This window comes from Neolamprologus multifasciatus, chromosome 4 (assembly GCF_963576455.1).
Source record: "Neolamprologus multifasciatus chromosome 4, fNeoMul1.2, whole genome shotgun sequence".
NCBI classification, from domain to species: Eukaryota; Metazoa; Chordata; class Actinopteri; order Cichliformes; family Cichlidae; genus Neolamprologus; species Neolamprologus multifasciatus.
Genome location: NC_140442.1, coordinates 24,921,534 through 24,948,854, shown reverse-complemented (window position 1 = coordinate 24,948,854; position 27,321 = coordinate 24,921,534). Strand labels below are relative to the sequence as shown.

The window sequence follows — 27,321 nt, the reverse complement described above, 5'->3', positions numbered from 1 at the left end:
GATAACACAGCTCATTAGAAGAGCCTGGGGACAGCTGAGGAGATAGCACTTATTATTTTTCACGATGCTCTCGCAAACATAGAAGTTTTTTTCCCATGTGAAGTAAATATTAAGGATCATTGACACCAAATTTTTAAAAAAAGAATGAAATTAAGATGTATTTCCCGCTTTTTTTGTCAAATGTTGTTGTGTCTGAAAAGTGATTGTGTGTTTTTAAATGATGACTTAAGTGTTACAGTATGTGGAAAGATGAAAAGTGCAATACCAGCATCGGCCTTCTTGGAGAAAGACAACTAAGAGCATTCCGTTACCTATTCATGAAAAGGCCCTGTTGCATTTTCCCTCACACTTCCCTTAAGTGGAGATAACATCTGGGATAAGAAAGCAGCAAAGAGTAAGAGGGAAAGGGAGGAGGGAGCCTGTGTGTGTGTGTGTGTGTGTGTATGTGTGTGTGTGTGTGTGTGTGTGTGTGTGTGTGTGTGTGTGTGAGAGAGAGAGAGAGAGAGAGAGAGAGATTCTTCAAAGCCTGGCATAGTGCGTGTTGGATCAGTCTTGGGGAGGGAGGTGTGGGAGATAAGCCTGCGACAGCTGCCAAACACCTCTGTGTTTTACTGTGTGTGTGCGCGCGCGCTTCTGGGCCTCCCATTCAAAAGCAGTGTTTTTGAATCCCAGCCACCTGCCAGCTCCGGTCTCTTAGGGCAGGTGTGAATCCGTTTGTACGTGATTCAGACCACTGATGAACACGGAGCATATGTGACAGTCTTATCGCCTGCATCTCCCTGTAATAACAGCAAGACGGGCGCACTGATGGAGAGATTACCAAAATGTGAGGTACTGTGGGGGCTGCTCATGAAAATGGTACATGACTGACACAAGCAAAAAAAAGAAAAAAGTAAGAAAAAATAAATTATATATATAACACAAAGATGATAACAGCTGAGAATTTAAATGTGTTCAATATTAAAACAAATATGAAATTATGGTATATATATATAAAACAACTTGCAAAATTACCCTGCCAGAAAAAACACTAAAGTCCCCCCAAAGCAGTGTCTTGTTTCACTTTTGCTTAAAAGGCAGCGCATGCAACAAGACCTGGCAAAAATTATAGAATCAAAACACCTGAAGGATCCAGCATTTCACTTTGTAGCAAATAGAGCAAGCACAAATATGACACAAAACAAAGTTTGAAATGTGTGACGCATGAATCAAACAAGTTGAATTAAATTAGGTTAATTCATCACATATATTTTCCAAGTAGAGGAAGAATTGTGGAATCACTTTGTGTTCTGCGAGTCTAAAACAAATTCCTGCACAAATCTAAATATGTTAAAACAAGCTGTTGTACCTGGCTAATTGAAAGGAAGCGTGGCCCCAGCAAGAGAGCTGTCAGTGGAAACAATGGAAAAGATTATGCAACTCCTTAAAGATGTTATTTGCACCAAAACAAGAAATGAAAAGCAAATGTGCAGAAACGTGAGCCAGTGTTTGCGAAGGAACGGTAAGAAATGGGATGAATGAAAAGGGACGTGCATACACTAAAGCCAAAGTGAAAAACCAGCACTAACACTGAAACAGAGGACAATAAGATTACAGCAATCATGTACTGTCTGCCGACATTATGCTGAAACTGTAGTCTGGTGACGTTTTGGTGAAACAAATAAAGACGACTACCTTAACCTTACATGACCCGAACTCTTTCATGGCATGCATTTTTAAATTCCCTTTGCTATTTGTGCTGATTGGAACCTGATGATACTCTACAAGGGCCTGAGATCCACATAGGACATTTGTTTAAAATTTCAGTAGAACAGTGGCAGTACAATGTCCTCGTAAGTAGATATCAGGCCCTCGTAGAGCAGAATTTTGTATTGTGGTCTAGACAACCCAAAATGTGATGTCCACATATGTGGACGCCAGGCCCTCGGAGGTTTAGAAAGAAAACAAGCACATTTGAATATCTATCTATCTATCTATCTATCTAGGAGAGAAGGTCACACTTCAGTCAGTTCACACCCTGTTAACTGGCTAACCATAGTAATTAAGGGTATTTATTACTTAGTTAAGCCAGTGGTAATAAAGCAGCTTACTAATTTTTTCTTGCTAATCTTCCTCATTGATGTTCCTCTGAGAAACATAACTGTGAAAATCACAAAGACAGACTTGAGATAACAGAAGCTAGCTAACATTTTACAGATGCTCCATATTTACATTAAAAAATGGACTTAGACACAAAAGCATGTATTTAATGGACTATGCTTATAAAGTTTTGACTTGCCATTTTGATTTTTATTTGTTTTTTTTATTTTTACTTTGGACAAGGAGGTAGAGCCAGAAAGGTAAACAGTATCAGGTAATGCTAGCTCTAGCAAGTTAGCTTAGTTAGGACATAAATACCTCAGTGTTATGACAATTTTCATAGAATTTAATGAAGTACTTGTACAAAATCAACACTGTACACTTGTACTAGCCTATGCTAATTTTCCCCATGCTTAATTTTCTGCTCAACATTTGGAAGCAGCCTCAAGTGGCTCTTGGAGGAAACACACTTTGTGTCACTTGTGTGTTTTGAGCCAAGCTCACAGGTCAATATAGCTAGTCAGCTTGTTAATTGCTTAAACCAAGTATTACTGTCATTTCAGTGACTTGCACTTGGTTTAATAATACTTGTTCTGATACACTTCTTGTTATAGCTAATAAGCTAATAGCTAACTGAATTGAACTGTGTGACCAGTGACAAAAGTGTGAGAAATTAAACAGGTACAATGTCATTTTTATTCACACGAGCTATGATTTCAAAAATGAATTCTTTATTTAATGCATCAGTGCAATATGTATCTTGGGGTCGATATTAACAAGTCTCTCAGATGTGTGGGAGAGCGGAAGAAAGTTTTCCTGCCAGACATCACCAGAGTTCAGAGGTTAAATTCACAAGCAGGTGGCCCAGCGACACAGAGCCTGAACCAGGACGTTTCTTTTAGAGGCTTCATTATTTCCAATCCAGACCACAGCGCACCATCTGTTTCAATAACCTCGTCTTACTTTGACGAACCCATACTGGGAGATTGAACTCTGTGATGCTTTTTAAGAAAGTGCATTTTCTCAGACTGAATTTGGCTGCCTCATAATTGCAATTTGGAAAGTCTTTAAACTTGTGTGCCGAGTTCGTCACTGTCAGATAACAAGCTCATATTTCTAAAACGTCACCTTTTCAGGAGCTAAGAAAAACAGCACTGTTTTCTAGCTTGATGACACCGCATTTGGTTTTGCGCGTCCACGGGTTTAGAGTGTGTCAAACGACAGGGGACTGTGTAACCACGCAACCAAAGTGAAAACATGAAAATCAGAAAAACTGAACGGTTTTCAATGGCATTACCACAAAGGGTTGTTTAAATTCAATAAACTAAGTAATGAACTTATTATGCTTAGCCCAGCTGCAAAATGTCAAGGTAGGAGTTTCTGCATTAGTGATGAAAGTCTCCCTCTCTCTTTCTCTCTCTATGCACTCAGCCTGCCACTGCAATCTGCATGCCCGCCGCTGTCGTTTTAACATGGAGCTGTACAAGCTGTCCGGCCGTAGAAGTGGTGGAGTCTGTCTCAACTGTCGCCACAACACAGCAGGACGCCACTGTCACTACTGCAAGGAGGGTTACTACAGGGACATGACCAAATCCATCTCTCACCGCAGAGCTTGCAAAGGTAACAGGATGGTATGGTGTAATTCCTGATCCCCAGTCTTTCTCTAAGACCAACCTTTGGACACATGCTGAAGGTCTCTTCCAAATAGAAAAAAAATGCTGTGCTTGGTATAATGTATACAAGTAGAAATACAACAGTTTAAAACAGACTTGAGTAAGCGACTTTTGGCTGCTGCCTTATCACAAGGTTTGGCATAGCAGGTAGTTCCATGTGTTTGATCCCCAAAGGGATTTTTATCTCCGCCTGGGATGAAACTGGGGATGTTTCGCTTGTTAGGCAAATGTTTAAAACCACCACACTACAGAGCCAGCGAAACAGATTTGAGTAAGCAACACCTAAAAATCTCATATCTTGTAAGCTCCACAAAAAAAGGTTTAAAGCCAAAAATTGAGGGCTTTCAGGTGTGGTTGCTTGAAAAGAGATGTCCACTAGGTGTCACCTCAACTCATCTGTACCACTGAGCTGGACCTCTTGAGCATGTTTTCGGCGTTGGTGTGCTTTGGATTATAAAAGCCCAACATTATCTGAATGTCATTATCTAAGTTGTAAATGGTAAATGGTAAATGGCCTGTATTTGTATAGCGCTTTACTCAGTCCCTAAAGACCCCAAAGCGCTTTACACTACACTCAGTCATCCACCCATTCACACACACATTCACACACTGGTGAAGTTGTCTAAAAAAAACATCCATCGAGTCAGTGTTCAGTATCCCGTTGGCATAAGATGAAAGCAGCTACAAGAAGTCACCAACTGGTTTGCGAAGTCCTGTTTTGAAACGTTGAGGTGAGTGTTTCTGACGTGGTTTTTTGAAGCCAGTGTGTGTCAGATCTCACTGTGAAATTGCAAGTTGTTAGCCAGTGAGGATTCCCCAGATAACCCTCCAAAATAGACTTTTATTAGGTATGACCCAGAATTGTATTGTTATTGACTATTGTTATTTCTGGCTCCAAAAAAAGTGTGAAAAAACCATCACATGCCCACACCACCAATGTCTGGGTATGCGACTATCTTTTATATACAGTCTATGTTTGGACCCAGAAATCCCAGCCCTTTAAAAGAGAGGCTACCAAAAAAATAAATGAAACTTAAGTTAAGTAATACAAATTTGGCCAAACCGCCTACAAAAATCACACAAAAAAAGGAAAGATGTAGTTTTTATAGAAACTGTAACCTCCAAAACCAGGCTCTTTGTAATAGTTTATACACTCACTCTTCACCATGCTCAGGTATGACAAGAATTCGTTAAAAAGTTTCGAGTAAAGCACACACCTGTCTTGGTGTCGATGAAAGGACCCCTGCAGCTCCCCAGATATTTGAGGTTCTCAGTGAATCCCAGACAAGACAAACATAAAAAAGCAAAGGTGCGAGCTGATCCACTGAGCGGAGCGGTGAAAACAGCTCGCTAATCGTCCCTCTCTTCCATTCATACTTCCAACGCACGTACGCATGTGCACGGGGAGAAAGGAAAAACAACACGCGCACACAGGTGTGAGCACATACGTCGAGCTGCAGAGGATTAATGTGCGTGGGGGACAAAAGCTGAGCTCCTTCTGTCTTGCAGCACCTCTGGGAGTAAAGACAGGCTCAGAGGCCCTGAGCAAACAAACTGCTGTCACTCAGTCACATGCACTAGCAAAATACTCAACAGATGCACAAACAGTCCTGTGTGAGATATGTACAGTAAGAGTGCATGGACCGTTGTTCTTTATTTCTGTAATCAGTCGGGCTAAAGTTTGCCTTTTGGATGGAAAGTTAATTCGTCTGGATAACAAATAATGTAAATTTTTACTAACTTTACAGCAGTGCCTCAGCATGCTTTGTTTAAACAATATTTCACCCTGCCTCTGTGCATTTAATCTCCAACCTCTTCCCACACACTAATGACAAATGAGAAACTCTGGATAGATGCTCATAGTGTGGTCTTCAGCCACATCCACCGCTGAGTTCTGATTGGCTGGTGACAAAGTCTTGAAATGCCTATCCTCTGGTGCCCCTATCCTTGGTACACCGCTGGCTATCAAAACACCGGAACAGCAACGTGATATTTCCTACTGCATGCCACAACAGCTTCCTCTCCTAATTCACTCAGACTTCTCCAGCTCGCATGAAAGGAAAGCGAATGCACGAGAAGCCGAGCCCACAAATGCATTTTATAGAGGCGTTTTATATCAGAGACACCCTCAAACAGAGCTTGCTGCATGAGGCGAACTCAAGCCTGATAGATCATCTGCGCACTTAGCTTAAAACATGACGAATGGTTCTTCGCGGCACTGTTTCAGTCTGCCAGCATAAACATTTTCTCAGGCTATATTTGGGGAGTTGTTCAGTTCAGGGGGTCAGAGCTAAGAGCAGGTTAATTTAACAGAGGTTCTCACTGCGCCTAATGGTGAAGCAACACCCATACATCTTTCCAAAGTCTTTACAAACAGCTGTAGTGTAACCTGAACACTTGAAGCCCTTCTTCCCATCCCCTTCACGTGTGCTGCTCATTGCTCTGGAATCAAATCCAAACAGCCTGATTGCTGCCTTACTCCTCAGGTGACAAAAACACGGTGATGTGACATCAGTTAAAAACCGCTATATTTATTGTTCAATTCAGCCAACCATCCCACTCTGCTGTTGTTGGACAGGAAATACAGCGCAGCGCCAACACAGCCAGGAGGAAGTCTGCTTTCATTCTCCGTTCCTGCGCCCGCCTGCTCCCCCTCCACCCCCCAATACTTCACATCTCAACAAAAAACATTCCTCCCAATAATTTGCTTGGAGGTTTAGTGGGAAAAAAAACAGGCTCTTCCTTATACTGTGCCTACTTTTCCAATAGCTACATGGAATGCCTCATGCTTTATTTCCCAGATTAACAACTTCATCCCTCATCAAGCGCAGTGTAAACATGGCTCATGGAGAACCACAGCGCACGCCGCCCGCCCCTAACAGTTTGTTTTTTCTCGAATTACCTCCTATGTTTGGCAGCCTAGAAGTATTTAACTAGGCACGGTGAGTCCAGAGAGATGGAACTGGTACATGGTTCACTGCATCGTACCCCCCCTTCCCTCCTAAACCATTCAGTAACCATTCATGAAATTAAGTCATGTTTCTGGTATTTAACACCTGTTATGAGGGCAATAGTTGTGTCGTTTTTCAGTGGTTAATATACAGTCTAGCCTATCCTTCCGCTTACACAGTTTTAGATCAAATATTGTTTTGGAAACCTTAAAGAGTTGAGTCAAGTCTACAACTACTTAAATAAATATGTGTCACGGCGAGTGAGATGAGCTGTGTGGAAAATAAAGGAGGATCCAAACGCAGGCACTTGTACAGGTGTGAGGGTGGTTTATTAAACACAAAAAAAGGAAATGGACAAACGGAGCAAAGCCTAAACTAAACTGGGAACAAACTGACTATAGAACACGAACCTAGACATGAATGAGAGCGGGCGGAAACAGATGACGGTAGACTGCAGGGAAACACACAGATGAAGCACGGTGGAAACACAGACGGACCAGCAACTACAAACACAGAAGACACGACTTAAATACACTCAGAAAATCACAGGGAGATTACACACAGGTGGGAGACACAGCTGGGAATCATTAACGGGACGAGAGGTAAAACTGAACACACTCACATGAGACGCAGACCTTCACAATAAAACAGGAACAAGAAACCATCACACTAAGACGCAGACTCGACATTGAGAGACAGACAGAAAATGACACATGGAACTAGACATACTAAGCAGACACAACCGAAGAACAAATCCTAAACACAAATAAACAGAAACATGAAACCCTAATAATAAACATAATCGACATCATCAACACAACGAGAGAACAAGAAAACAATCCCTGATGGAAAATTAAACCAAAACATTATAAACTCAAAATACTGGGTAGAAACTGACCCAGAACCGTGACAATATGATTCAGAAAAATAATATTTAGGAAATATGCTTACTTGCTTTCAGCGTTAGTGTTATTGTTAGACCTTGGCAGTTTAGGCACATCTATAACGATCACTCTGAATCCTTAGCTGAATTCTTTCTTTGATAGAAGTCTGAAATAATTTTACAAGATCAGGACAATCATATTAGTGGCAGACTTAAAGACCCTCATTAGCAATAAGTAACTGCAGTGCTAGCCAGCTTAAGCTAATGAGGCTTAGTTCACCTACAACAACAGAGGTAAGTAGCATGATTGACAAATCTGACACCACCGAGCTACAGGAGACGTAAACTAGACTTGGAAGAACCCCAATTTCTACTTTGAACTATTAAAGATGTAATTCGTCACCTCGTGCAGCCATCTTTAAAGGTACGGATGGTAAATTCTTGTGTTTAAATACTGAAATAGCTTAAAACTCTCCAAAATTAACAACAGGCTTTAACGCAAATGGAGGAAACATCAAACTTTTTGTTGTGCTCCTCAAATCATTCCTGAACCATTTTTGCTTCGTGGCAGGGTCCATTATCCTGCTGAAAGAGGCCACAGCCACCAGAAAGTACTGTTTCCATGATAGGGTGTACATGGCCTGCAACAATGCTAAAGTCTCAAAGTAACATCCGCATGGATGGCAGGACCAATGTTTTCCAGCAGAATATTAAATAAAGTATTGCACTGCCTCTGCTGGCTTACCTTCTTCCCATCGTGCAGGTGTCAGGTGTTTCTACATAGCCAGTCATTCACGTGATGTAAAGAAAATGTGATTTATCAGACCAGGCTACCTTCTTCCATTGTTCAGTGCTGCAGTTCTGATGCTCATATGCCAATTGTTGGTGCGTTCAGTGGTGGGGAGGGGTCAGCGTGGGCACCCTGACCTGTCTGCAGCTATGCAGCCTCATACACAACAAACCGTGATGTATTCTGATGCCTTTCTATGAGAACCAGCATTAACTTCAACACCAATTTGAGCTACAGTTGCTCATCTGTTGGATTGGGCCACACAGGTCAGCCTTTGCGACTCACATGCTATCAGAGAGCCTTGCCCGCCCATGACCCAGTCACTGGTTCACCACTGTTCCTTCCTTGGACCACTTTCAAAGATATTGACCTCTGCAGACCGAGAACATCCCATAAGAGCTGCAGGTTTGGAGATGATCTAACCTACTCATGTAGCAATCACAGGTTGGTCCTTGCCAAACTCTCTCAAGTTCTTACATTTGGCCAATTTTCCTCCTTCTAACACATAAACTTTGAGTACATCAGTGTTAATCACTTCTCCTGTCGGTCATAATGTTGTGTAAGTACCTTTAAAGCATGAGTGTACTCAAATGTGCTAAAGAGAGTCTCCACTTACAATTAACTACTCTGTACTAGTGTGTGGAAGGTTCATTAATCCACTTAAACATCATAATAAAATTTCAATCTCTCATGAAAAAATTTGGCTTTTTCTCTTTTTTTTTACACTGCAGCAAAATAAATTAGAGCCACTTTAATTTTAAAGTCAGCATCCAGATACTTGCTTCTATTGCTTGCACTGGATCTTAAGTTATATCCATAAAATTCACCAACGCTCTCCTCCAAAGTCATATTTCAATGTCTTTTAGTTGTTGGCTTTACTCTCTGCTCCCTGAAAACGACAACATGCTCGTCTCCATCCTGCTGTTATTAATATCTGAAGCAAAGCCACAACCTGCTCATGAACTCTTTTGTCAAAGTGGCATTTAACTCCCTGTGGTCTGTTGCTCATGGGAAATTTTGTTAATTAACTCCTGCAAAAACCTGAATTATTGAATAAATAACAAAGTTGGATTGTTTGAGTCTTTGATTACAGCCTTTATCCAGACATATGAAGCAAGTCTCACAGCATTTGTTGACAAAAGACCTCTTCCAAGCCTGGATTTTAATCAGTGTTGTCATGAAGTCAATAGGATTTTTGGAATGAGGTTTAATTACTTGTGGAGCAGAAACCAGAAGTTACAGTTTAGCTTTGTTCCCATACTAGCTTGAAATTCTATTTGTATGAACTGATATTTTGCAGTATATACAGGACATGCAAACATACAGTAGCAGTCAAAAGAAAACTAAGCTGGTTGAAATGTTTCGACTGAAACAAAACATCTCTCCATCGCATTGTTAATTTTTATCGTTAGCTTATGTGATGATCATTTTATTGCAGCTATGGTTTCTGTTAAATGACCATCCCTTGGATTTATGTGAAAAACTCACTGGTGTTGATTTCTTGGAGGGGAAAAGAGGTAGATCTCTAAAAATGGCACCATTTGGTTTTATTTCAGCAAACTGGCAGAAGCTTTTATATGATACGAATGAGGCAGAAGAAAAACAAAGACGTTAGGCTTTCTTAAAGAAAGATTTAATAAGCATCCCCTAATGTTCATAAAGCTCCATAAATTCCAAGTAAAAAGCAACGTCTACTGGACCACTTCAAGCAAATTTCGAATGACTCTGCTGGTACACATGCAGGACTAATAGGGAGGTTGGGCTTCAACTTCAAACACTGGCTTTATAGTAAAAGTTTGGCAGTGACACACACACACAGAACAAATTTCTCACATTTAACGTGCGATCCTCCCAACTAAAAGCTTAAACACACTTTGAAGTGCGTTCCACTCGTCCATTACTGGGAAACATTATTCAGGCAGTATTTGCAAGGAGCCCTTTTGCCAAAAGGCTTTACATTGGAAACTCAATCTGAAGAGCGCACAGCCTGTCTGATCGCACCGAAGCAGAGGACTCAAAGCCGGCTCGCGAGGAGCTCCCTGCCCTCACGCACAGACACATCCGTGACGCGCACACGCCAAACATTTGGTGTCGTGCTGCGCGGTGAAAGTGAAACACTGTAATTAATCAAGTTATTTAGCCTTCTGCATGCGTTCCAAAGCAGACCTAATGAAGAATCTTATGGTCGTAATGGGCGGAGGGAAGCAGTGTAATTTGATTGAGGTTTTATGCTGGTGCAGGGCCCAGTTCCCCATCTGTGATGGTCTGGAAGCAAAACACAGCCTGCTCTAATGCGAATGATTTCTTACTAGGTTTTAGTGCTAAGATGACTTTTTTATTGTATAGAATATGTAGAGTCAGCAGAGGACAGGCCCGAGACATGCTGTAGTCATTTGTAAGCTGATATCTGTTTTTTACTTTTAACCGCTCGTGTTTCCTTTCTTTTTCTTTTTTTAACTTGCAAGTTGTTTACTTGTGTACAGTTTAGCTTGGTGCTCTTCTTCCCTCTTTAGCATGCGATTGCCATCCAGTTGGAGCAGCAGGGAAGACGTGTAATCAGACAACAGGCCAGTGTCCCTGCAAGGACGGAGTGACGGGGATCACCTGCAACCGCTGTGCCAAGGGCTACCAGCAGAGCCGCTCTCCCATAGCCCCCTGTATCAGTAAGGGCTACTTCTACCACTTTTATTTATCAAATATTGTGTTTATTTTTCATTTTAAATGTTGCTACGAGCACACCTTTAACCAGATCACCTCCTACACCTCTAATTGGAGGTGGTGACACCCAGGTTGAAGAAATTCTGCCTCAAGTGCCTCACAGAGAGGACCTGAAAAGGACAGACCGTGCCTTTTTATCCATGAATCCATTGCTCTCTGTCTCTCGTCCCGTGTTATTTTTATCCCCTTGTTCCATCACTTTGGATAGATATTTGGCTGTTTAAGCCTGAGTCTGGATAAACAGACGATTACAGCTTGACTAATATGGCCTTGTTTGCCTTCGAGGCCGTTAACTCGCAGTAAATCCCCCGGAATGAATCCAAGGGATTGATGGCTGATATGTTTATTGGCTGTATCTACCCCTGGCAGATTCCAGGCCCTTGGCAGTAAACACCAACGTCTCACAAAAGCAAAGATGGGTCACTAGTAGCTGCTTTAGCTCGGGACATCGTAGGTGGCTGGTATGAACAGATAAGACAACAGCAACGTCCACGGTGGACGCATACACCCTAATGACTGTCCCCTGTGTTAACAGGGTTGACATTTCTGATAAAGCCTTTGTGTAGAAGTGGAGCAGTGGTGTTTGTACAGTAAGAATCAGAGTGTTTGGCCAGAATTCACAAAGATCATTTCAAAGTGCAAACCTGCTGGATCAGGATCTCTTTAATTTTGCTGGGGCAGTTACAAATGTGGTGTAAAAGCTGGAAGAGACTCAGCTAGCAGAGTAGAATGGATTTTGGTTTCTTGTAACTTTTTCAGATAATGTCTTTTGGTTTTAATAGTATGATATTAAATTTTTGTGTATATCTAAATCGCTGCCAGCTCCGAGTTTAACGAGACCAGCAGCCTTGGCTCACTGTACCTACAACATACCAGAGTCAGGAGGGAGCAGGACATTAATAGGAAATCTTTTCAGTACATCTGTGTGTCAAAATCAGCTTCGTGTCCGACGGCACTTGGAAATTCCTTCATGTTCTCACAGTTGGAATTATCGCTATTCAATATACAGAACAATATGGCGGCAGAGAAAATTGTCTCTTCACTGTGCTCCTTACTTTGTCACAGAGATCCCAGCTGCATCTCCGACAGCGACTTACAGCAGCTACGAGGAGCCGACAGGTGAGTAACCAAACAGATTTTGTGTCGTTTTTAAAATAAAATTATTTATTTTTATTATATATTCTGTTTTCAAGCTGCTGTTGCCCTTTCATTTATATTAATTCAGCTATGTTAATGTATCACTGTGGGTGGGATTTTTTTTTAATTAAGCCAACTGTTCCTCCATGCGTGAAATCAGAAGTGCATTTTGAGCACACGCACATCTTTCCACGCTCCTCAGCTAAACGCACATCGGCGAGGTCAGACTGATGCTGATGTAAACTCCAGATATTTTGCCAGTGCTCCCTGTGGCCTTGTTGCCCGTATTCCCAGCCTGCCCAGCAGCCTCCCCGGGGTTTCGGCCCTAATCTGATTACATGCTTCATTTGCACCAGTTTGTATTTCAATCAAGGCTGGCTGTACCAGCAGTGAAGCTCTGCCTGAACCTATTGTTCATGTGCTCTGACAAGAATCTCCATGTCAGGCTGCTGGCATTGGACCATGTGCCACGCTAGTATACCTTTAATGTGCAGCAGTTCTTGGGGAAGGTCTGTCCTATTTCAAATTATTCTTAAATAACCAACAGCAGCTTAAATAAATTTCAGCATATTAATGCGTTTTCACCGTGATCCAAGTTTGTTTAAATAGGCTGAGTCACCTCTGATCATCGATCAGCGTCTGACGAGAGTGGCGCCACTGACTTCAGCGCGCTTTGTTGCGAGCCCCACTTCCTGCTATAGTGACTGCCGAGGCTGTGTGGAGTTTGGATTCCTGTCAGAGACTCCAAACAGACACCACCCTCCAAATTAGGAGCAGTGTGGTCCCCGGGGACCCCGCAGAAAGAACGTGGCACTGCTGCAGAGATACACAAAGGGGGCGTTTGTCCTCACAGCAGGAGATTGGACCTTAATGAGTGCCGTGGGTGTAATGGCCCACTGCAGCAATTGCGCTAAGGGGCTAATGGGCAACGTCAGCTATCAAAGAAAGGTATGATGAAGGCCCCCAGGGGCCTGCAGGAGATAAAGAGCCCCACCACCACCACCACTTCATTTACATGGAAATCAGGCACGCTCGATATGGACTCGTCAGATTCATTTACTTTGGGATTTCCTCTTTTCTTATTTTTCCCGCCAACCCAGAAACCAGCCAGGAATTCCAGCAGAAATGCTTTCTCTACATACATGAATTCAATCCTCATCCCACGTCCCAATCTTTTTTCCTCTCCCTCTCTCTCTCTCCTTTTTTTTTTTTTGAGAGGGAGGAGAGGGGTGTTTTTTTCTTTCTCCATCATTACCCAGGCAACCTCATTCACACAGAGTATAATGGGGAAGAAAGGGGAAGACTGGACAGAGGGCTGGAAGAAATAATGAAGTTTGTCCATATTCAGGCAAGCTGAAAGGTTCCCCCTCTCTCTCAATTGCCCCCCTCCTTTCTCTTCAGACTGCCCAGCCCAGCTTTCCCACCCCCCACCCCCCCAGCCCCCCAGAGAAAGGAGCACAAGGCTTATTGCTCTGTGAGAGGCAGAGTGGGAAGTGGGAGGGGGCGGCGGGGGTACACTTGGAGATGGTCTGCTTCCAATTTGTGTCAGTCAGTGGAAAGTGGAGGGAACAAATGATTTCAATTTTCAGTTTGGCCTCTGGTTCCACCACCACCTTCCTCATTACAAAAGGTACCTGGCGGGGTGACAGCACACCAGAGTGGCCATCGATAAAGCCCCATGGCGTTCAAACCCACGTTCACATACAGTGAGATAAAAGTGCAGGCTGCTGAGACATTAATCATAAGTCTGTGAGCTTCTCTGTCACTGCTACTCTCTGGAGGGATCCAGAACATTTAGCCCCGGCCAGCCTTATAGAGTATTCACATTCTCGCCTCATGTGGCTTAGAGTGTGCTAAGGGTCCCCACTAATGTCTGGTAGGTCTCCGGTTAATTCCCCCCCTGCGACCTTCTCTTGTGCACGAGTGACCTCAGCAGCCCTCAGAGCTGACATAAGGGATGCCAGGACAGTGACAAGGGAGCGGGCTGGAATGGAAAAACATGGGAGGCGTATAGTAGGAGCGTGTTGACGGACACAGGAGGATCTGTGTAAGCTGTAATCTGTTTCACAGTGGCACTTTGAAAGCATCCTTAAGACCCCGGGGGCACAAGGAGCGTGACGTAAGGGACTAAATGTGAAGGTCATCCATCTGAAGCCCTGTCTGACGAAGCTCACATGCTGCGAATGTAAATGTAAAACATTTTCTTAAACTCCTTCCCCTTCTCTGTCTTCTTTTCCTCAGATTGCGAATCTCACTGTAAAGCTTCCAAGGGCAAAATGAAGATCACGTTGAAGAAATATTGTAAAAAAGACTACGGTGAGTGAACCCAGCATACAGGAATATGCCCCGCCAGATGTCACAAGGTCAAATGTCTCAATTAATCTGATCCGGAGCATAGCCAGCCCACACCATGTAGCTGGTCTTTGTGCTTTACTGCTAGGTTATTTTAAATAGCCTTAGGACACGTCCACTAATATAAAACCATCTCCGCTCTCTCTGATGAGAGTTTCCATGCGCTCAAGCTAACATGTTTGACCCCTGGGAAAAAAAAAAGGTTTATAAAAAAAAGCAGTCTCCTGAAAATTAAGCTTTTCAAGATGTGTGACCGCCAGCCAACATTCTGTCAAGTTGTAATTGCTCATTTGTTATGCTGATTCAGCTGATCTGATCGCATCACGCTTGTGACATATTTCTTTTTCTTATCCCTCATGAGTACAATAGAGACTCATTTGAAGGTGCGTATACATCAGAATTACCGTTAGCATGGGTCACCGTGGGTGTTTAACCTTGATTAAGTCACTTATTAAAGTTGCTTGTGCAGTTGCGTGGCTATAGCGATATAAAAATAGTTGGCCAGTCACCACACTCAGCCTGACTTCATACCAGATGTTTGTGTTAAAAGAGTGTGTTTGTTAGGAAATAGAGGATGTTTTGAAAATGCAAATGCGTACAGGATCCATACTGGAACGCAAATGTGGATGGTCAGATGATGCTGCAACTGGCACACTGGTGCGAGTTACTGGTCTTACATGATTAGAACCAGTCATTTTAAAAAGTGTGAGGTATGAGAAAAGTATGGGACAAAATTAATATGTCAGCAAAAGTATGATATGTTAAAAACGTCATATTGTAACAAAAAAGTATTTAAAGTACGTATACAAACATTTGGAGCTATACAGTGGAGAAAGTAATGAAAGGGTCCTTTGCTGAATATGCAAATTTGCTCACTTCCAAAGAAATGCACAGTCTCAAATTTTTTATGGTAATTTCATTTTGATGCAAAGAGACAGAATATCAATCAATAAACCATAAAAAAACACACACATTACTTAAAAGTTATACATTTGTTTGCATTTCGTTGATTGAAATAAGTATTTGATCCTCAAGCAAAACATCACTTAGTACTTGGTTGAGAAATCCTTGCTTGTGAGCACAGTGGTAACACATTTCTTGCAGTTATTCTCCAGGTTTGAACACATCTCAGGTGGGATTTTGGCCCACTGATCTTTACAGAAACTCTAAATCCTTTCGTTTTCTTTGCTGTTGCTTGGAAGCAAACAAATTTTCTACATGATCGTATTGTGCTTCTTCTTTATCCACTCCTTGTTTTCTGTCACTGTCATGCTGGAAGACCCATCTTCAGTGTCCTCATCAAAGATTTCAGGATACATTTGCCCTTCAATGCGGCAAAGTCATCCTGTACCCTAAGCAGAAAAATGTCCAAAAGCATAATGTTTCCACCTCCGTGCTTGACTGAGAGGATGGTGTTCTTTGGGTCTTACTCACCATTTCATTCCCTATAAACACAATGGGTCCAGTTGATGCCGTAGAGCTCAATTTCATGAGAAACGTCTGGTGGACCTGCACATGTGCCATCTTGAGCAGAGGGACATTGTGGGCACTACAAGATTTTAATCCATTATGGCCTATTAGTATTTTTCAGAGTGAATATTTAGTCAGTAATGTGAAATTTACTTTTGATCTTTTTTTGTAGCACCTCTGTTGCTTTTTGCCAAAATACTGTTTGTTTGTTTTTCACAGCCCTCCACAAGCTGTTCCTTTTGACTAAATTAGACAGAAGTCTCACTTTATGTGAGCACACACAAGGCCTAACAGGAGAAAGCTGGGGCTTTGTAAGCCCAACCATCACAGTTGTCTCTTACTGGGGTTTTAGGTTTTGTGGAGCCAGCTAACGTGAAGAAAGTCTGGCTTGAGTTGAGCTTGGCTTGCAATAGATTACTTTGGCCGAAAACTGGAAATGTAATAATTCAATCAATCATTATAGTTAAAGGAAGATTGTTATTTCCATGCGCTGTAATTTGGATTTGGCAGTAGATCTATTACCATTTTTGACACAAATACTTTGAAAGCAGGAGGGGGGAAGCAGCAAGACAAAACAGGAATCAACAGACCTGATACTGATTAAGTCAGTCACAGCACGAAAGGTGGGGCTGGTGTTCAGGTGGGTTGCAAAGTGGCATGCAAATGCACTGCGATTATGTGCAGGCTACAGCAGCTTAAATAGATATCCAACATGGAATTTGCTGATGCTAGCTGATCTTCTGGGATAGTGACTAAGCTTCACTTTGTGACTTGCCTGAATTTAATTTGATTACTTCATGCACATTCTAATTTGTGATTTTTGTTTTCCTCAAATTAGCCTTTTTTTTCTTCTTAATAGCCAGCTAAGCTAACTGGCTTTTGGCTCCAGCTAAAAACATACAATGCAGATGTGAGTCTGATATTGTTCTTGACATCCAAAAAGGGTGATCTAATCACTTTGGTGACTTTGGTTCACTATTTTGTACTGGGTAAAAGCCATATATATACACAACCAGTTGTAAAAGAATCACAGTATGGATGTCTGAACTATGTTAAAACTATAGCAGCTTTGCACCCCTGCAGCAGAGCTTGTAAAAGACAAAGAGATTGCACAAACATGCACACTCACATACGCTTTGTCCTGGCTGGTTATTCTGAAGCTTTTTGCAAAACCTACTGCAATTTCAGAGCAAATCACAAACTATAAGGGAGGCCAAAATACACAGAAATCAAATTATGCCGTCAGTGAATGTGCAGGACACGAAGCGGCTGCAACAAACCGTTAACACGGCAGTGCCAGGTGTATATAAATATCACTATCACTGTGTTAAAACTGGCTGCAGGATATTTGATGTTTTGATGATTAATGATGCAGGTCCATTATGAAACAGAAACCACAACCACACAGTGGTAGTGTGATAAAATAGACAAAATAACATATGCAGTTATTTAATTTCACTCTATCTCTCCATTCATCTACATGGTAGATGATTCAATGCAGATTTTCAGCAATGCTAATCAGTCACACCGTTATCCATTATCTGTTACCACTGGACCCACATTTGTTAACAACAGAGACAGATACACAAAAAGTTTCAGCACATTATCCGGAAAAGGTAAACCACCCAGTTTTTAGTTAACTCAGTAAAACTAACTTCATGTCAATTCATGCAAAAACTGGTTGCTGCAAAAAGTTTGTCCTGATCAGGGCTGCTGAGAGCCGTTCCTTTCCAGTTACCTTGATCTCTATCAGAGCTGACTAATGTGTCTTTCAATCAAAATCATTGGTGACACATCATCAGTTACACTTTAAACAGAATCCAACTGTAAATTGCCCAACTGTATTTGACCCCCCGCCCCTGCCTGTTACAGTTGGGAAGACAGTAATTCAGTCCATTTGTGACATTTTGCTACTGAGCCAAATTTAGCTATTATTCATATTTCCCTTGACTTAAGTCTTAGTTACTGGAGCTGAGACAGGCCGTGCAGCTATAAATCTGCCACGTTCATTAAGAAAAAAGAAAAAAAGCGGAAAAAAACTCTGGAAGCAGATGATTCTGGCGGCGCGGCACTGGGGCATTATGGCAGACATTATTGCTTAGCATGCATTTCCTTTGCCGTGGTCTAATTCATTTCTCAGGCCTGTCGCCTCGCTTTTGTGGGGTTTTTGAGTCTCTTTTCTGTTCTTCAGAGAGGGGGGGGGGCACCCCCATGTGTGAGTGGCGATGCAGGCCCCCCGGGGGTCACGGGAAGGGGCCCTCTGTTTAAACACAGTTGTGCACTCCGCCGGCGCAGAGCATTCCTCGGGGCGCAAACAGGTGGTAAATTAACCAGACGGTGACGGATTGCCACCCCGGAGAAAAAGAAATATGTTTTGTTTATTCAATTTTTGTTTTTCATCATTGTCGTAGCTACGGAGACGGAGGACATAAAGGGATTATATTCTCGCCTGACACCCTCCTCTGCGCACACATACCCTCCCTTCTCCCTGCCACAGGGAGGACAATGAATCAAAGGGCCGCGTGTTTACCGACGCTCCGGGATGGTGCTCAAAGGCAGGGCCTCCCAGCCTAGCTGGCCACCTCTCTTCGCTCACCCGAGGGTAACAGGTCCCTGATCATTCACTCAGCTGATAACCAGAGGGGACAGGGGCCTCTGCACGGTAATTAAGCGAGCTCTAATTTCATTAGCCCTCGCCTGTTGGTGGCACGCAGTGTCAAGTCGCAGCACACCCAAAGAAGATAAACCCAGTGGGAAGTTTGGCTGTGAGAGGATGGCTCGGTTGGCAGCCATTGTGCGAGTTGCAGGATCATCTCACACTTCCTCTCACAGTCTGCCTCACCAAACAGTGTGCGCTATTTTGTAATAGATTGCTTGACCCCGTGCTCCCGTTCCCTCTGTGCTGTCTATTTAGCTCAAACCAAGTGGCAGAAGGTGTGTGTGGATTTGTGTGTGTTTGAATACGTTGCAAAGACTGAAAACATACTTGAGAGAGAAAGAGAGAGAGGCAGACCCTGACAGAGAGACTGCGCCTGACAGAGTCTCCTCCAATGAGTCGAGCACAGCAGCTCTGGGGAGGAGAGCGCTATCTCCACTGGATTCTCACGCTGCGAAGTTGGATCGGGCTCTGGGAGCAGAACCCGGACAGCTCATGAGGTCGGAAACACATCCCGATTCTGCTGGAACTTTTTCTGTGGCTGCGAAGACAAATAGTGGCCCCTCCTTTCCTCCCCCTCCTCCTCCTCACACACCCTTTATGTGTCTGGATGAAGGAGAGGGCTGCGATGAATGGCGGGGCTGTGAGAGCTCCCTCTACTCAGCCCAACAAACCTTCTTTCTTCTGAAATTGTGTGCAATTTGCTCACACCATGCATCGACACACATACTTAAACACCCCACTCCTTCAGTTCTCTGCATTCTTGGCAGCGATATAAGACGGGCGATGAACACGGAAAGTGATCGTGTTAAGCCAGAAAGGCGACTATAAGGCCAACCTGCTTTAAAAACAGAGAAAGTAAACCCTATTTTGTTATTATTATAAAACCTCAGAGGTAACGCATTAGCTGACACAGCGTTAAATTGGGTATACAAATGAGCATTATATGTAATCTAATGAAGTCTTGTCCAGATTAGATTGTGTTTAGGTGCTAAAAAGCGTCCTTACTGGCACGGGAGAAGCTTGCACGGACATCGACCAAGAGGACAAGTGTACAAACTTTCCATACATCTCAGTAGCACTCTTTAGTTAGTCATTTCTAAATCCAAGCTCCATCAATTAGAGATTCCAATTCATGGTTTGCTGTTTTATAATACAATTGATGTATGAAAAGCAGAATATAATTGCTTGATGAACCATTAGACCCGCGGGCCTCTCTTTGAGAATCTGGAGCTTAGATGACTATGCATACCAAGCTAACCCTCCCTCCCAGGAAGAGTCCTTTACTTGAAGGAATTAGCTCAGGCGTCTTCGCTGTTTGGCCCTTGCTGCTATCTTAGTGATGCAGTAATTACCTGCTTGGTTTGATGGAGAATCTACACAAGAAAGCGTCAGCGAGTGGAGCTCGAGTCACATCCTGGTATGAACATATCACTTGCAAGTAATGCACCAATAGTTACCAGGTTTGGCCAGATTTAGCCTGAGGACGTCCGTGTTTAGATGTTCAGATCTAACACCTGAAAGACCAATTGAAAAGCATTCGTTTCAGAAGTTATATTAGTAGCAGATGTGGTGTTTTCCTATAAAACTTCTTTTTTGGCCAGTTATGTTTTGAAAAGAGAATTAGAGAACCCTATATCCTATTTCTTCTCTCTTTAACCCAGCCTGGCCACCTAAAAGTAAAATGCCTCCGTGCCCTTTATGCGGATGCGTGCTTTCAGATGTTCTACATCAGAAAACGTAGTGCAAAGGGAGTCAGGGAGTGCTGTGGAAACTGTTGCTGTAATAGGGAGTGTGCTCAGGGGCACGAAAAGGAAAGGTCCTAGGTCAGAGATGAAGGGAGGGGCCCGTGATATGCTGCAGATTACTGGGTTCAAACAGACATTTTTATTCACCCTTTCATGCAATGATATATAAATGCTGTTGAAATAGAAGGTGCTTGTCAAACATTCCCACTATTTTTCCACTTAACCACATCAAGGCAAATGTGGTCTTTTAAAATAATTTTGAAGGGGTCTATTTGCTGTAGTGTATACTTATAGAAGTCGATTTGATATATAATTATATAATTATAATTATATTATACAAGTTGACACTGTTACAATATGTTTTTATGTCACTGGTATCCAGGGTTGTTTCCAGGACTTTTAAAATGGGGAGTGACTGAGAATGCACCAGAGGGGCCACAGGAAATCAGACTATTTAGTCTGATTTCCTGTGATATTTCCTGAAATATTGAATGTACTTCAACGTGGAAAACAAGTCACAATTTTCAAGTTATGCAGCCGTGCATCCTATTGCATATTTGTTATCAGGAAAGCAGACCTGCTTAGCAATTTGAAAATAGCCTTGTTGATGGATACTTTATTGAAAAGTAGAAAAGAAGTATAAGATACAATCCTTTTTAAGTGCCCCAATAGTTCACTGTATACTAGTATATTGAAATATACTTAAAGTACCTTAAATGTACTCATGTAACATGACACTTTTTACAGTCTTCTTCGGGATATTATTGGGCTGCAATTATTGCGTATACATCTTTAATGTTTAATTGGTGTTGGGGATTATATGTTCAGTTAAATGGTCCATCCCATACCTCGGCTATAGACACACCCCTGCTGGTTTGCATTGAATTTGGTAAAAGATTTGACATTTACCTGTAATTTTAGCCAGATATTTAGATTTCAACCACTACAAGGGGTGCTGATATCCACACTATATTACTATATTACTATATGACTTGAATCACTTTTTCTTGTGGGTGACTTAACCTGTGCTTTTCTCTTAAACCAGCTGTTCAAGTGCACGTTCTTAAGGGTGACAAGGCGGGCGAGTGGTGGAAGTTCACGGTCAACATCATTTCTATCTACAAACAAGGTGAGCACCGCATCCGTCGTGGAGACCAGCTGCTGTGGGTGCGCGCCAAGGACGTGGCCTGCAAATGTCCCAAGATTAAGCCGGGAAGGAAGTACCTGCTCCTGGGTACAGACGACGACTCCCCTGGGCAGAGCGGCGTAGTTGCCGACAAGGGAAGCCTCCTCATCCCTTGGAAGGACCTGTGGGGCCGCAGGCTGAGGAAGTTCCAACAGCGCGACAAGAGGGGGAAGTGCTAAAAGTATCTGCGGAGGAGAGGGGGAAAAAAGAGTCAGAGGCAGAATTAGGCCTCTGATGGGATGAAATCAAGGACGAGGGATAAGGATGGATGAAAAAAAACTGGAAGAATTAAAAATAGAGAGACAGGTAATACGTAGGAGAAATGTGGAAATGACTGAGTGCTGCTGCTCTGAGCTGGAGCGAAGAGTTTAGTGTTTTCTTCTTTAGGAACAGTTGTGAAGGAGCTCATTCAACAGTCTGTCTTTCAGCGGTTGTTTTGTTGTATTATTGCAGAGTTTGCACCTAGTGTTACAGATATGTCTCACCCTGATCATTTTACCCACAATCCATTTTTATTAAAGCCCCTTGCTTGGTTTTTAAAGAGTGACACATCTTCTCTGTCACCCTGTTTGTGTCTTCAGAGGATCTTTTTCCACTGTGCTGTAAAAATCATTGTCTAGTTCAATGAAGACTTATAGCACGGCCGTAATTTCTCTCCACAACCTGCCAAACGTTAGCAAAAAATTTTCAGATACAAGTGAAAAAATGGTAATTGTTGTCTTATAGTGCCATTCTTGCTCATAGGCGAGTGTTACCTCAGTAAAACAAGAAAAAAATGCCATTTTTCTGTACAATGATCTCACTACAAGCAAGCCTTTGCTCAGCGCTTATTGATATATCAACAGTATGTTGTGGTTGTGACCTCTGCAATGTAAAGTAACCATATTTGGATACATAGACATTATTTTTAGTAGACGATGCCGTAGCATCAAGTAGGCGTAGAGTAGATTTGTCAACCATGCACTTATTTTTACTAGTCAGGCGTTTAAGAACATATAAAATATGTTCCAACATTTTTAGAGTGCTGTCCAAAAAAGGGAAATAAACAAGCCTTTACCATTTAATAGAATGTATAGGTAGTAGAAACCCCGCTTGCCTCACTCATGACTCCATAGGCTGATGTTTCTGGTGGACTGTAACAACCCTGTATAAATCACAACTACAGTGGAGTCAGAATGTAGTTTTTTTTTTTCTTTAATAAAGGACTAATTGTAAGTTGGACTTCCCAAGCATTTCCCAGTGGGAGAACTGATGAAGTGAACTATTTCACCTCATTAAAAAAAAAGGGGGAGAGAGAGAGAGAATATCGACCTATCAAGCAAACCTCATACCACTGACAAACTGCATGCTCACTATTTACTGTAGCTGACTGGCTAATGATGATTGTGAATTATGTACACATTTACTTTGTACACAATATTCAATGTTGTGGGAAAATAACCTGTGGAGTGATAAAAAAAAATATCACAGATGTTTATTTAGCACACTGTGTAAAATATTCTTCACCTCAAAACGACTTTCTGAGGACTGAATTTCATCGTTAAGACTTGGTACTGGACAAAAAGGCATGACCGATTGTCTACATGTTATATAGCTGTATAGTATTACTTTTTTGTTGTTGTTAAAACATTAACTAGATCTATCCATGTGAAATTAACCAGAGGTTGTTTTTTTAAATACTAGAGGCTTAATAAAAGAAAAAGACAAACAAATGAATGTCAGACAAATTTCTCATGTTGTGCACCCAGGGGATCACACATACTCTCTCACACACACAATCACACACACACACACATATACACTGAGAGAAACGTGGACTGAATTTACACACACGCGCGCACGCGCACACAAGCAACACCCAAATACACACATGAACACTTTGACGTAAATACACGGGTACACCTCAGTACTCTGTGCATCATACTGTATGTATTTGTTGATTACAAAGTTTTTACAAAGTCTTCGCTCACTCAGCTGTACCGACATTTTTCAACCTGCAGGCATCTGCAGAAAGGTACGGCCCGCCAGACTTTTGTTCTCCATGGATATTATATCAGAATAATTATCTGCTCATGTTAATACATTGGCTTGTAAATGTTGTTTAGCAGTGTCCATTGCAAATGGTTGTGTAATGTCTTGTAATACTAATATATTATGTTTATCGAAAATGAATATATTTAATGACACATGACAAAAAAAAAATGTGGCTTTTGTGGTGTTTTGCTGTTGATCTTTTATTTTTTACTTTTACATTGGATTTTAGACGGCTGTAATGACAATGGTTGATGCGTGTTTGGCTATTGAACAGCTTAGCAGACCTGGAATTTAATTTGAAATAAAGCTGTGCAAAAAAAAGAAAAGAAAAACAAAAGAAAGAAAAAACAAACAAATGAGGATCTGTTGCTGAACTTGCATGTTTAGCTCCTATTTCCTCTTATGATCAAAAAGCTTCTTTTGCTATCACGACACAACGTGCACAGTTTCTACTATTTGCTTCAAGTTTCAGCTGCAACTGGAAACCACTTTGTAACATGAATATTGGATTGCAAGACATAAGAAGCAAAGATCAAACACAATAAAATGTTCCTGAAAGTCCTGCCAAATATAAAATTGTCGATTTTTCCATTCTGGTAACACTCTAGATTACAGCCCCCCAAAAGTATAATTTGGGTATGAGAGATCATGCAAATACTTATTTGGTAGTTACACGGTAAGTACAGGAAAAGAGTTCAGGAGGTTTCAGAATAAGTGGATTTGACACACAGTAAAGTGGTAAACACACAGATTTGCCTTTAATGCAGCAGGTAGTTAAAAAAGGGTTACATATTAAATAATGACAAAATACTGATGCAGACATTGAAGCTGTCAGATCCAATACCAGATGCTCGCATCAATTCGCATCAGTTTAAAGCTTTTAGATCTTGACATATTGTCACAATAAAAAAAAGGTGCACATTTATTGAGATTTATTGCACAATATACAGAATAAAGAGTATAAAAAGCCATCAATTTAACAAATTACACTCATGTGCAAAAGTCTCAACTCACCCCTTTATTCTTTATACTTTGCTTCCAAAGAGCCTGACTTACTTGTAATTTTCTAAAGTGGTCTTGACCAGAAGTTTTCTTGACTTTCTGAAGGTCTTTCAAAGTTTATCTTTACCTAACCATTTGAAGACAAACTGGCCTTTTTAAATTATTTATTAATTTTTGTCTTTAAGCCACTTAACACTGACCTGTGGATCACTGTAGCGTAAAAATGACGGGATCTAATTCAAGGAATGAACCAGTGTCGTGTCTGCTGTGTTTTCATGAATGTGTGGAGATGCTTCCAAACAAAAAACAAAAAAACACCCATTTCCCATTTTCCTAGCAAAATATAGAGAATTGAAGGGCTGGCTCGAGACTTTTGCACAGTATTGTATAGGAACTGTGTATAATATGCATGAAGGTGTTTCTTTTTGGTGCCATTACACTTACACTGTAGGGACAAACGTATTAGGCTACATATCTTAAATTGATCATTTATATGTTTCAGTCCTATGTCCTCAGGTGTATAAAATTAAGCACCTCTGCTTAAGTTCTATTATTGCAAAGCATAAACTGTATAAAACATGGACATAGCTTCTGGTTCAGATAAATGAAACCGGCCTGGAAGTGCCACAAACCAGGCTACCAGATAGCAGCTGTGGTTGCAAAAAGTCTTCCAGTCCTATAGCAGTTTTCTGTTTCATTATAACATGTTTGAAAATGCAGGATTATGTGTGGTATCAAACTGAACGGCAAACGAGTTGGTAATCACAAATAATTTGCAGTTTCATAACCAGACTCACACATCCGGGGTTTTGTTGCAGTTATGATGGAGGAAACTCTCATGTTGAGGGTTCAAAATGCAACTTAAGAAAAGCAGTGGGTGATGTCATAGCAGCTACGTGCATCTTTTATACTGTCTCTGTTGCAAAGCATTTAGGACCCATAGCAACTCAGCCACAAAGTGTCGGACCGCGTAACGTTACAGAAGCATTTAGTGCGTAAAACCTTCCAAATCTTTAACATCATTAACATCAGTACAAAAACTGTGTGCCAAGAGCTTCATGGATGGATTTCCATGGCTGAACAGCTCATGTAGGTGTAAAGTGTAGGTGGCAGTACTTTTGTCCATATTGTGTACAAATTACTATCATATTTTCTCTGCTACAAAGCAACTGAGTGGAGCCAAGGAGCATTTCTATGCTGTACAGAAAAGTAAGCACTTACAAAATATAGTGTCTCGTTTTTGTTGAAGTATATTCCTGTTGTCAAAGATTACATTACATTTACATAATTAAAGTATCTGAAAAACGATCGCGTTGCTACGTTGTTTTAAATCTACAGGATTTGGTTCGTTTTTCCGAAGACGTGACTTCTTTAAACTGAGGTGTCAGTGTGACAGAAAAATGTGAAGCCAATAGTAAAGCATTAGCAGCAAATAAATGAAAACATCGGCCGCTGCCAAAGAACTTGAACCGTGTCCTGCAGCGCAGATCATTTGTGTTGGATCCTGTGCCTCGATAGACTTCACAGACAATAACGACTGGCTGTAAGATTCTGCAGGCAAATTACTAAAAAAGGGTGATATCACCAACGTGTCTAATCCAAACCGCAGATGTTATTGTTGTAGCTGGGAGGTTTTGGATTCGGTGGAAACCCTCAACTTATTCCTACGGGAGCTTTTTTTACACAAAAGCACGCTATTCTGAACCTGGTCCAAATGAGAGTCCATCTGTCTTGGCTCATGGAGGGGTATTGATATACTGTTCCTCCAATGCCCAGTGCAAAACACTCCGAAGGGGCCAACCAATTATACAACGAGTGCTGAAAGCTTAAGCTGTGTTCTCCATTAATATAAGGCCACCAGGATCACTAGAAACAGAATCACTCCAACAGCAAAAAGAGGAGAGAAGAGCAAGATATGAGGAGCTCAGTGGATAAATGCATCGTCAAAGTCTATTAGGTTTTGTTGTTAAAGGTATGCTTCAAGCTCCCAGACTGCTCTGTTAGCGAGGTCATAAAGGCCTGAAAACACCAGCAATCTCACTTCAGCTTACGGAGTCCGAGCGTTGCGCAAGAGAGAGACCGCTGGACTGTAGTTTTTCTCATGATTTGGGCGGGATGGGAGAGCTGAAAAGAGATCTGGGCGTGTGTGAACTTCCCTCTCAGTATGCACAAAGATGAGGCTGGAACAACAAACACACAGACAAAATATGACGATAGTTTTGTGCGTGGAAGTTACCCAAAGTCGACCTAACGGCGGGGTCGGGTTTTTCACAGCAGCAGCAACTTGGAACTTTCCACACAGACGAATCCCTCAGCCATTGTCCTCCTCGGAAAACAAAGCCAAGCAGGGTGTTTCTGATAGCGCGACAGGCTTAGGTTGTAGCTTTGGTGGCAGGGTGGCCCGCTGGCCTTCGGTTATGTGCTGTGCAGGAAATGGAAACAGCAAGTGGCTAAAAAGTCCCACGACGAGCAGTATATCCTATATGTCTGCTGATGACAACAGGATGGAAAAGACCCTGATTTCTTTATCAGACCGAGCCCATAAAAACAACCAGACGGTTTGAATTTATTGCCTTTTCCGTATTGTTCCTTGCCCCCATGTTTTTCCCTGAAAGGTAACCAGCTGCCATTATGAGACCACT

The 27,321-nt window shown here is 41.9% G+C and overlaps 1 protein-coding gene across 2 annotated transcripts in view; it reads left to right on the top strand.

Moving 5' to 3' along the window:
- Positions 1 to 25,987, top strand: part of ntn1b (netrin 1b) — a 49,822-nt gene extending 23,835 nt beyond the window's left edge. For both annotated transcript variants that reach the window (XM_085157370.1, XM_085157369.1), the window contains exons 3-7: positions 3,511 to 3,699; positions 10,890 to 11,039; positions 12,160 to 12,213; positions 14,473 to 14,547; positions 21,503 to 25,987. In XM_085157370.1, coding sequence (XP_085013496.1) covers positions 3,511 to 3,699; positions 10,890 to 11,039; positions 12,160 to 12,213; positions 14,473 to 14,547; positions 21,503 to 21,822 — 788 coding nt within the window. In that variant the 3' untranslated portion in view covers positions 21,823 to 25,987. The remainder of the gene's footprint in view (positions 1 to 3,510; positions 3,700 to 10,889; positions 11,040 to 12,159; positions 12,214 to 14,472; positions 14,548 to 21,502) is intronic.
- Positions 25,988 to 27,321: the final 1,334 nt, after the last annotated feature.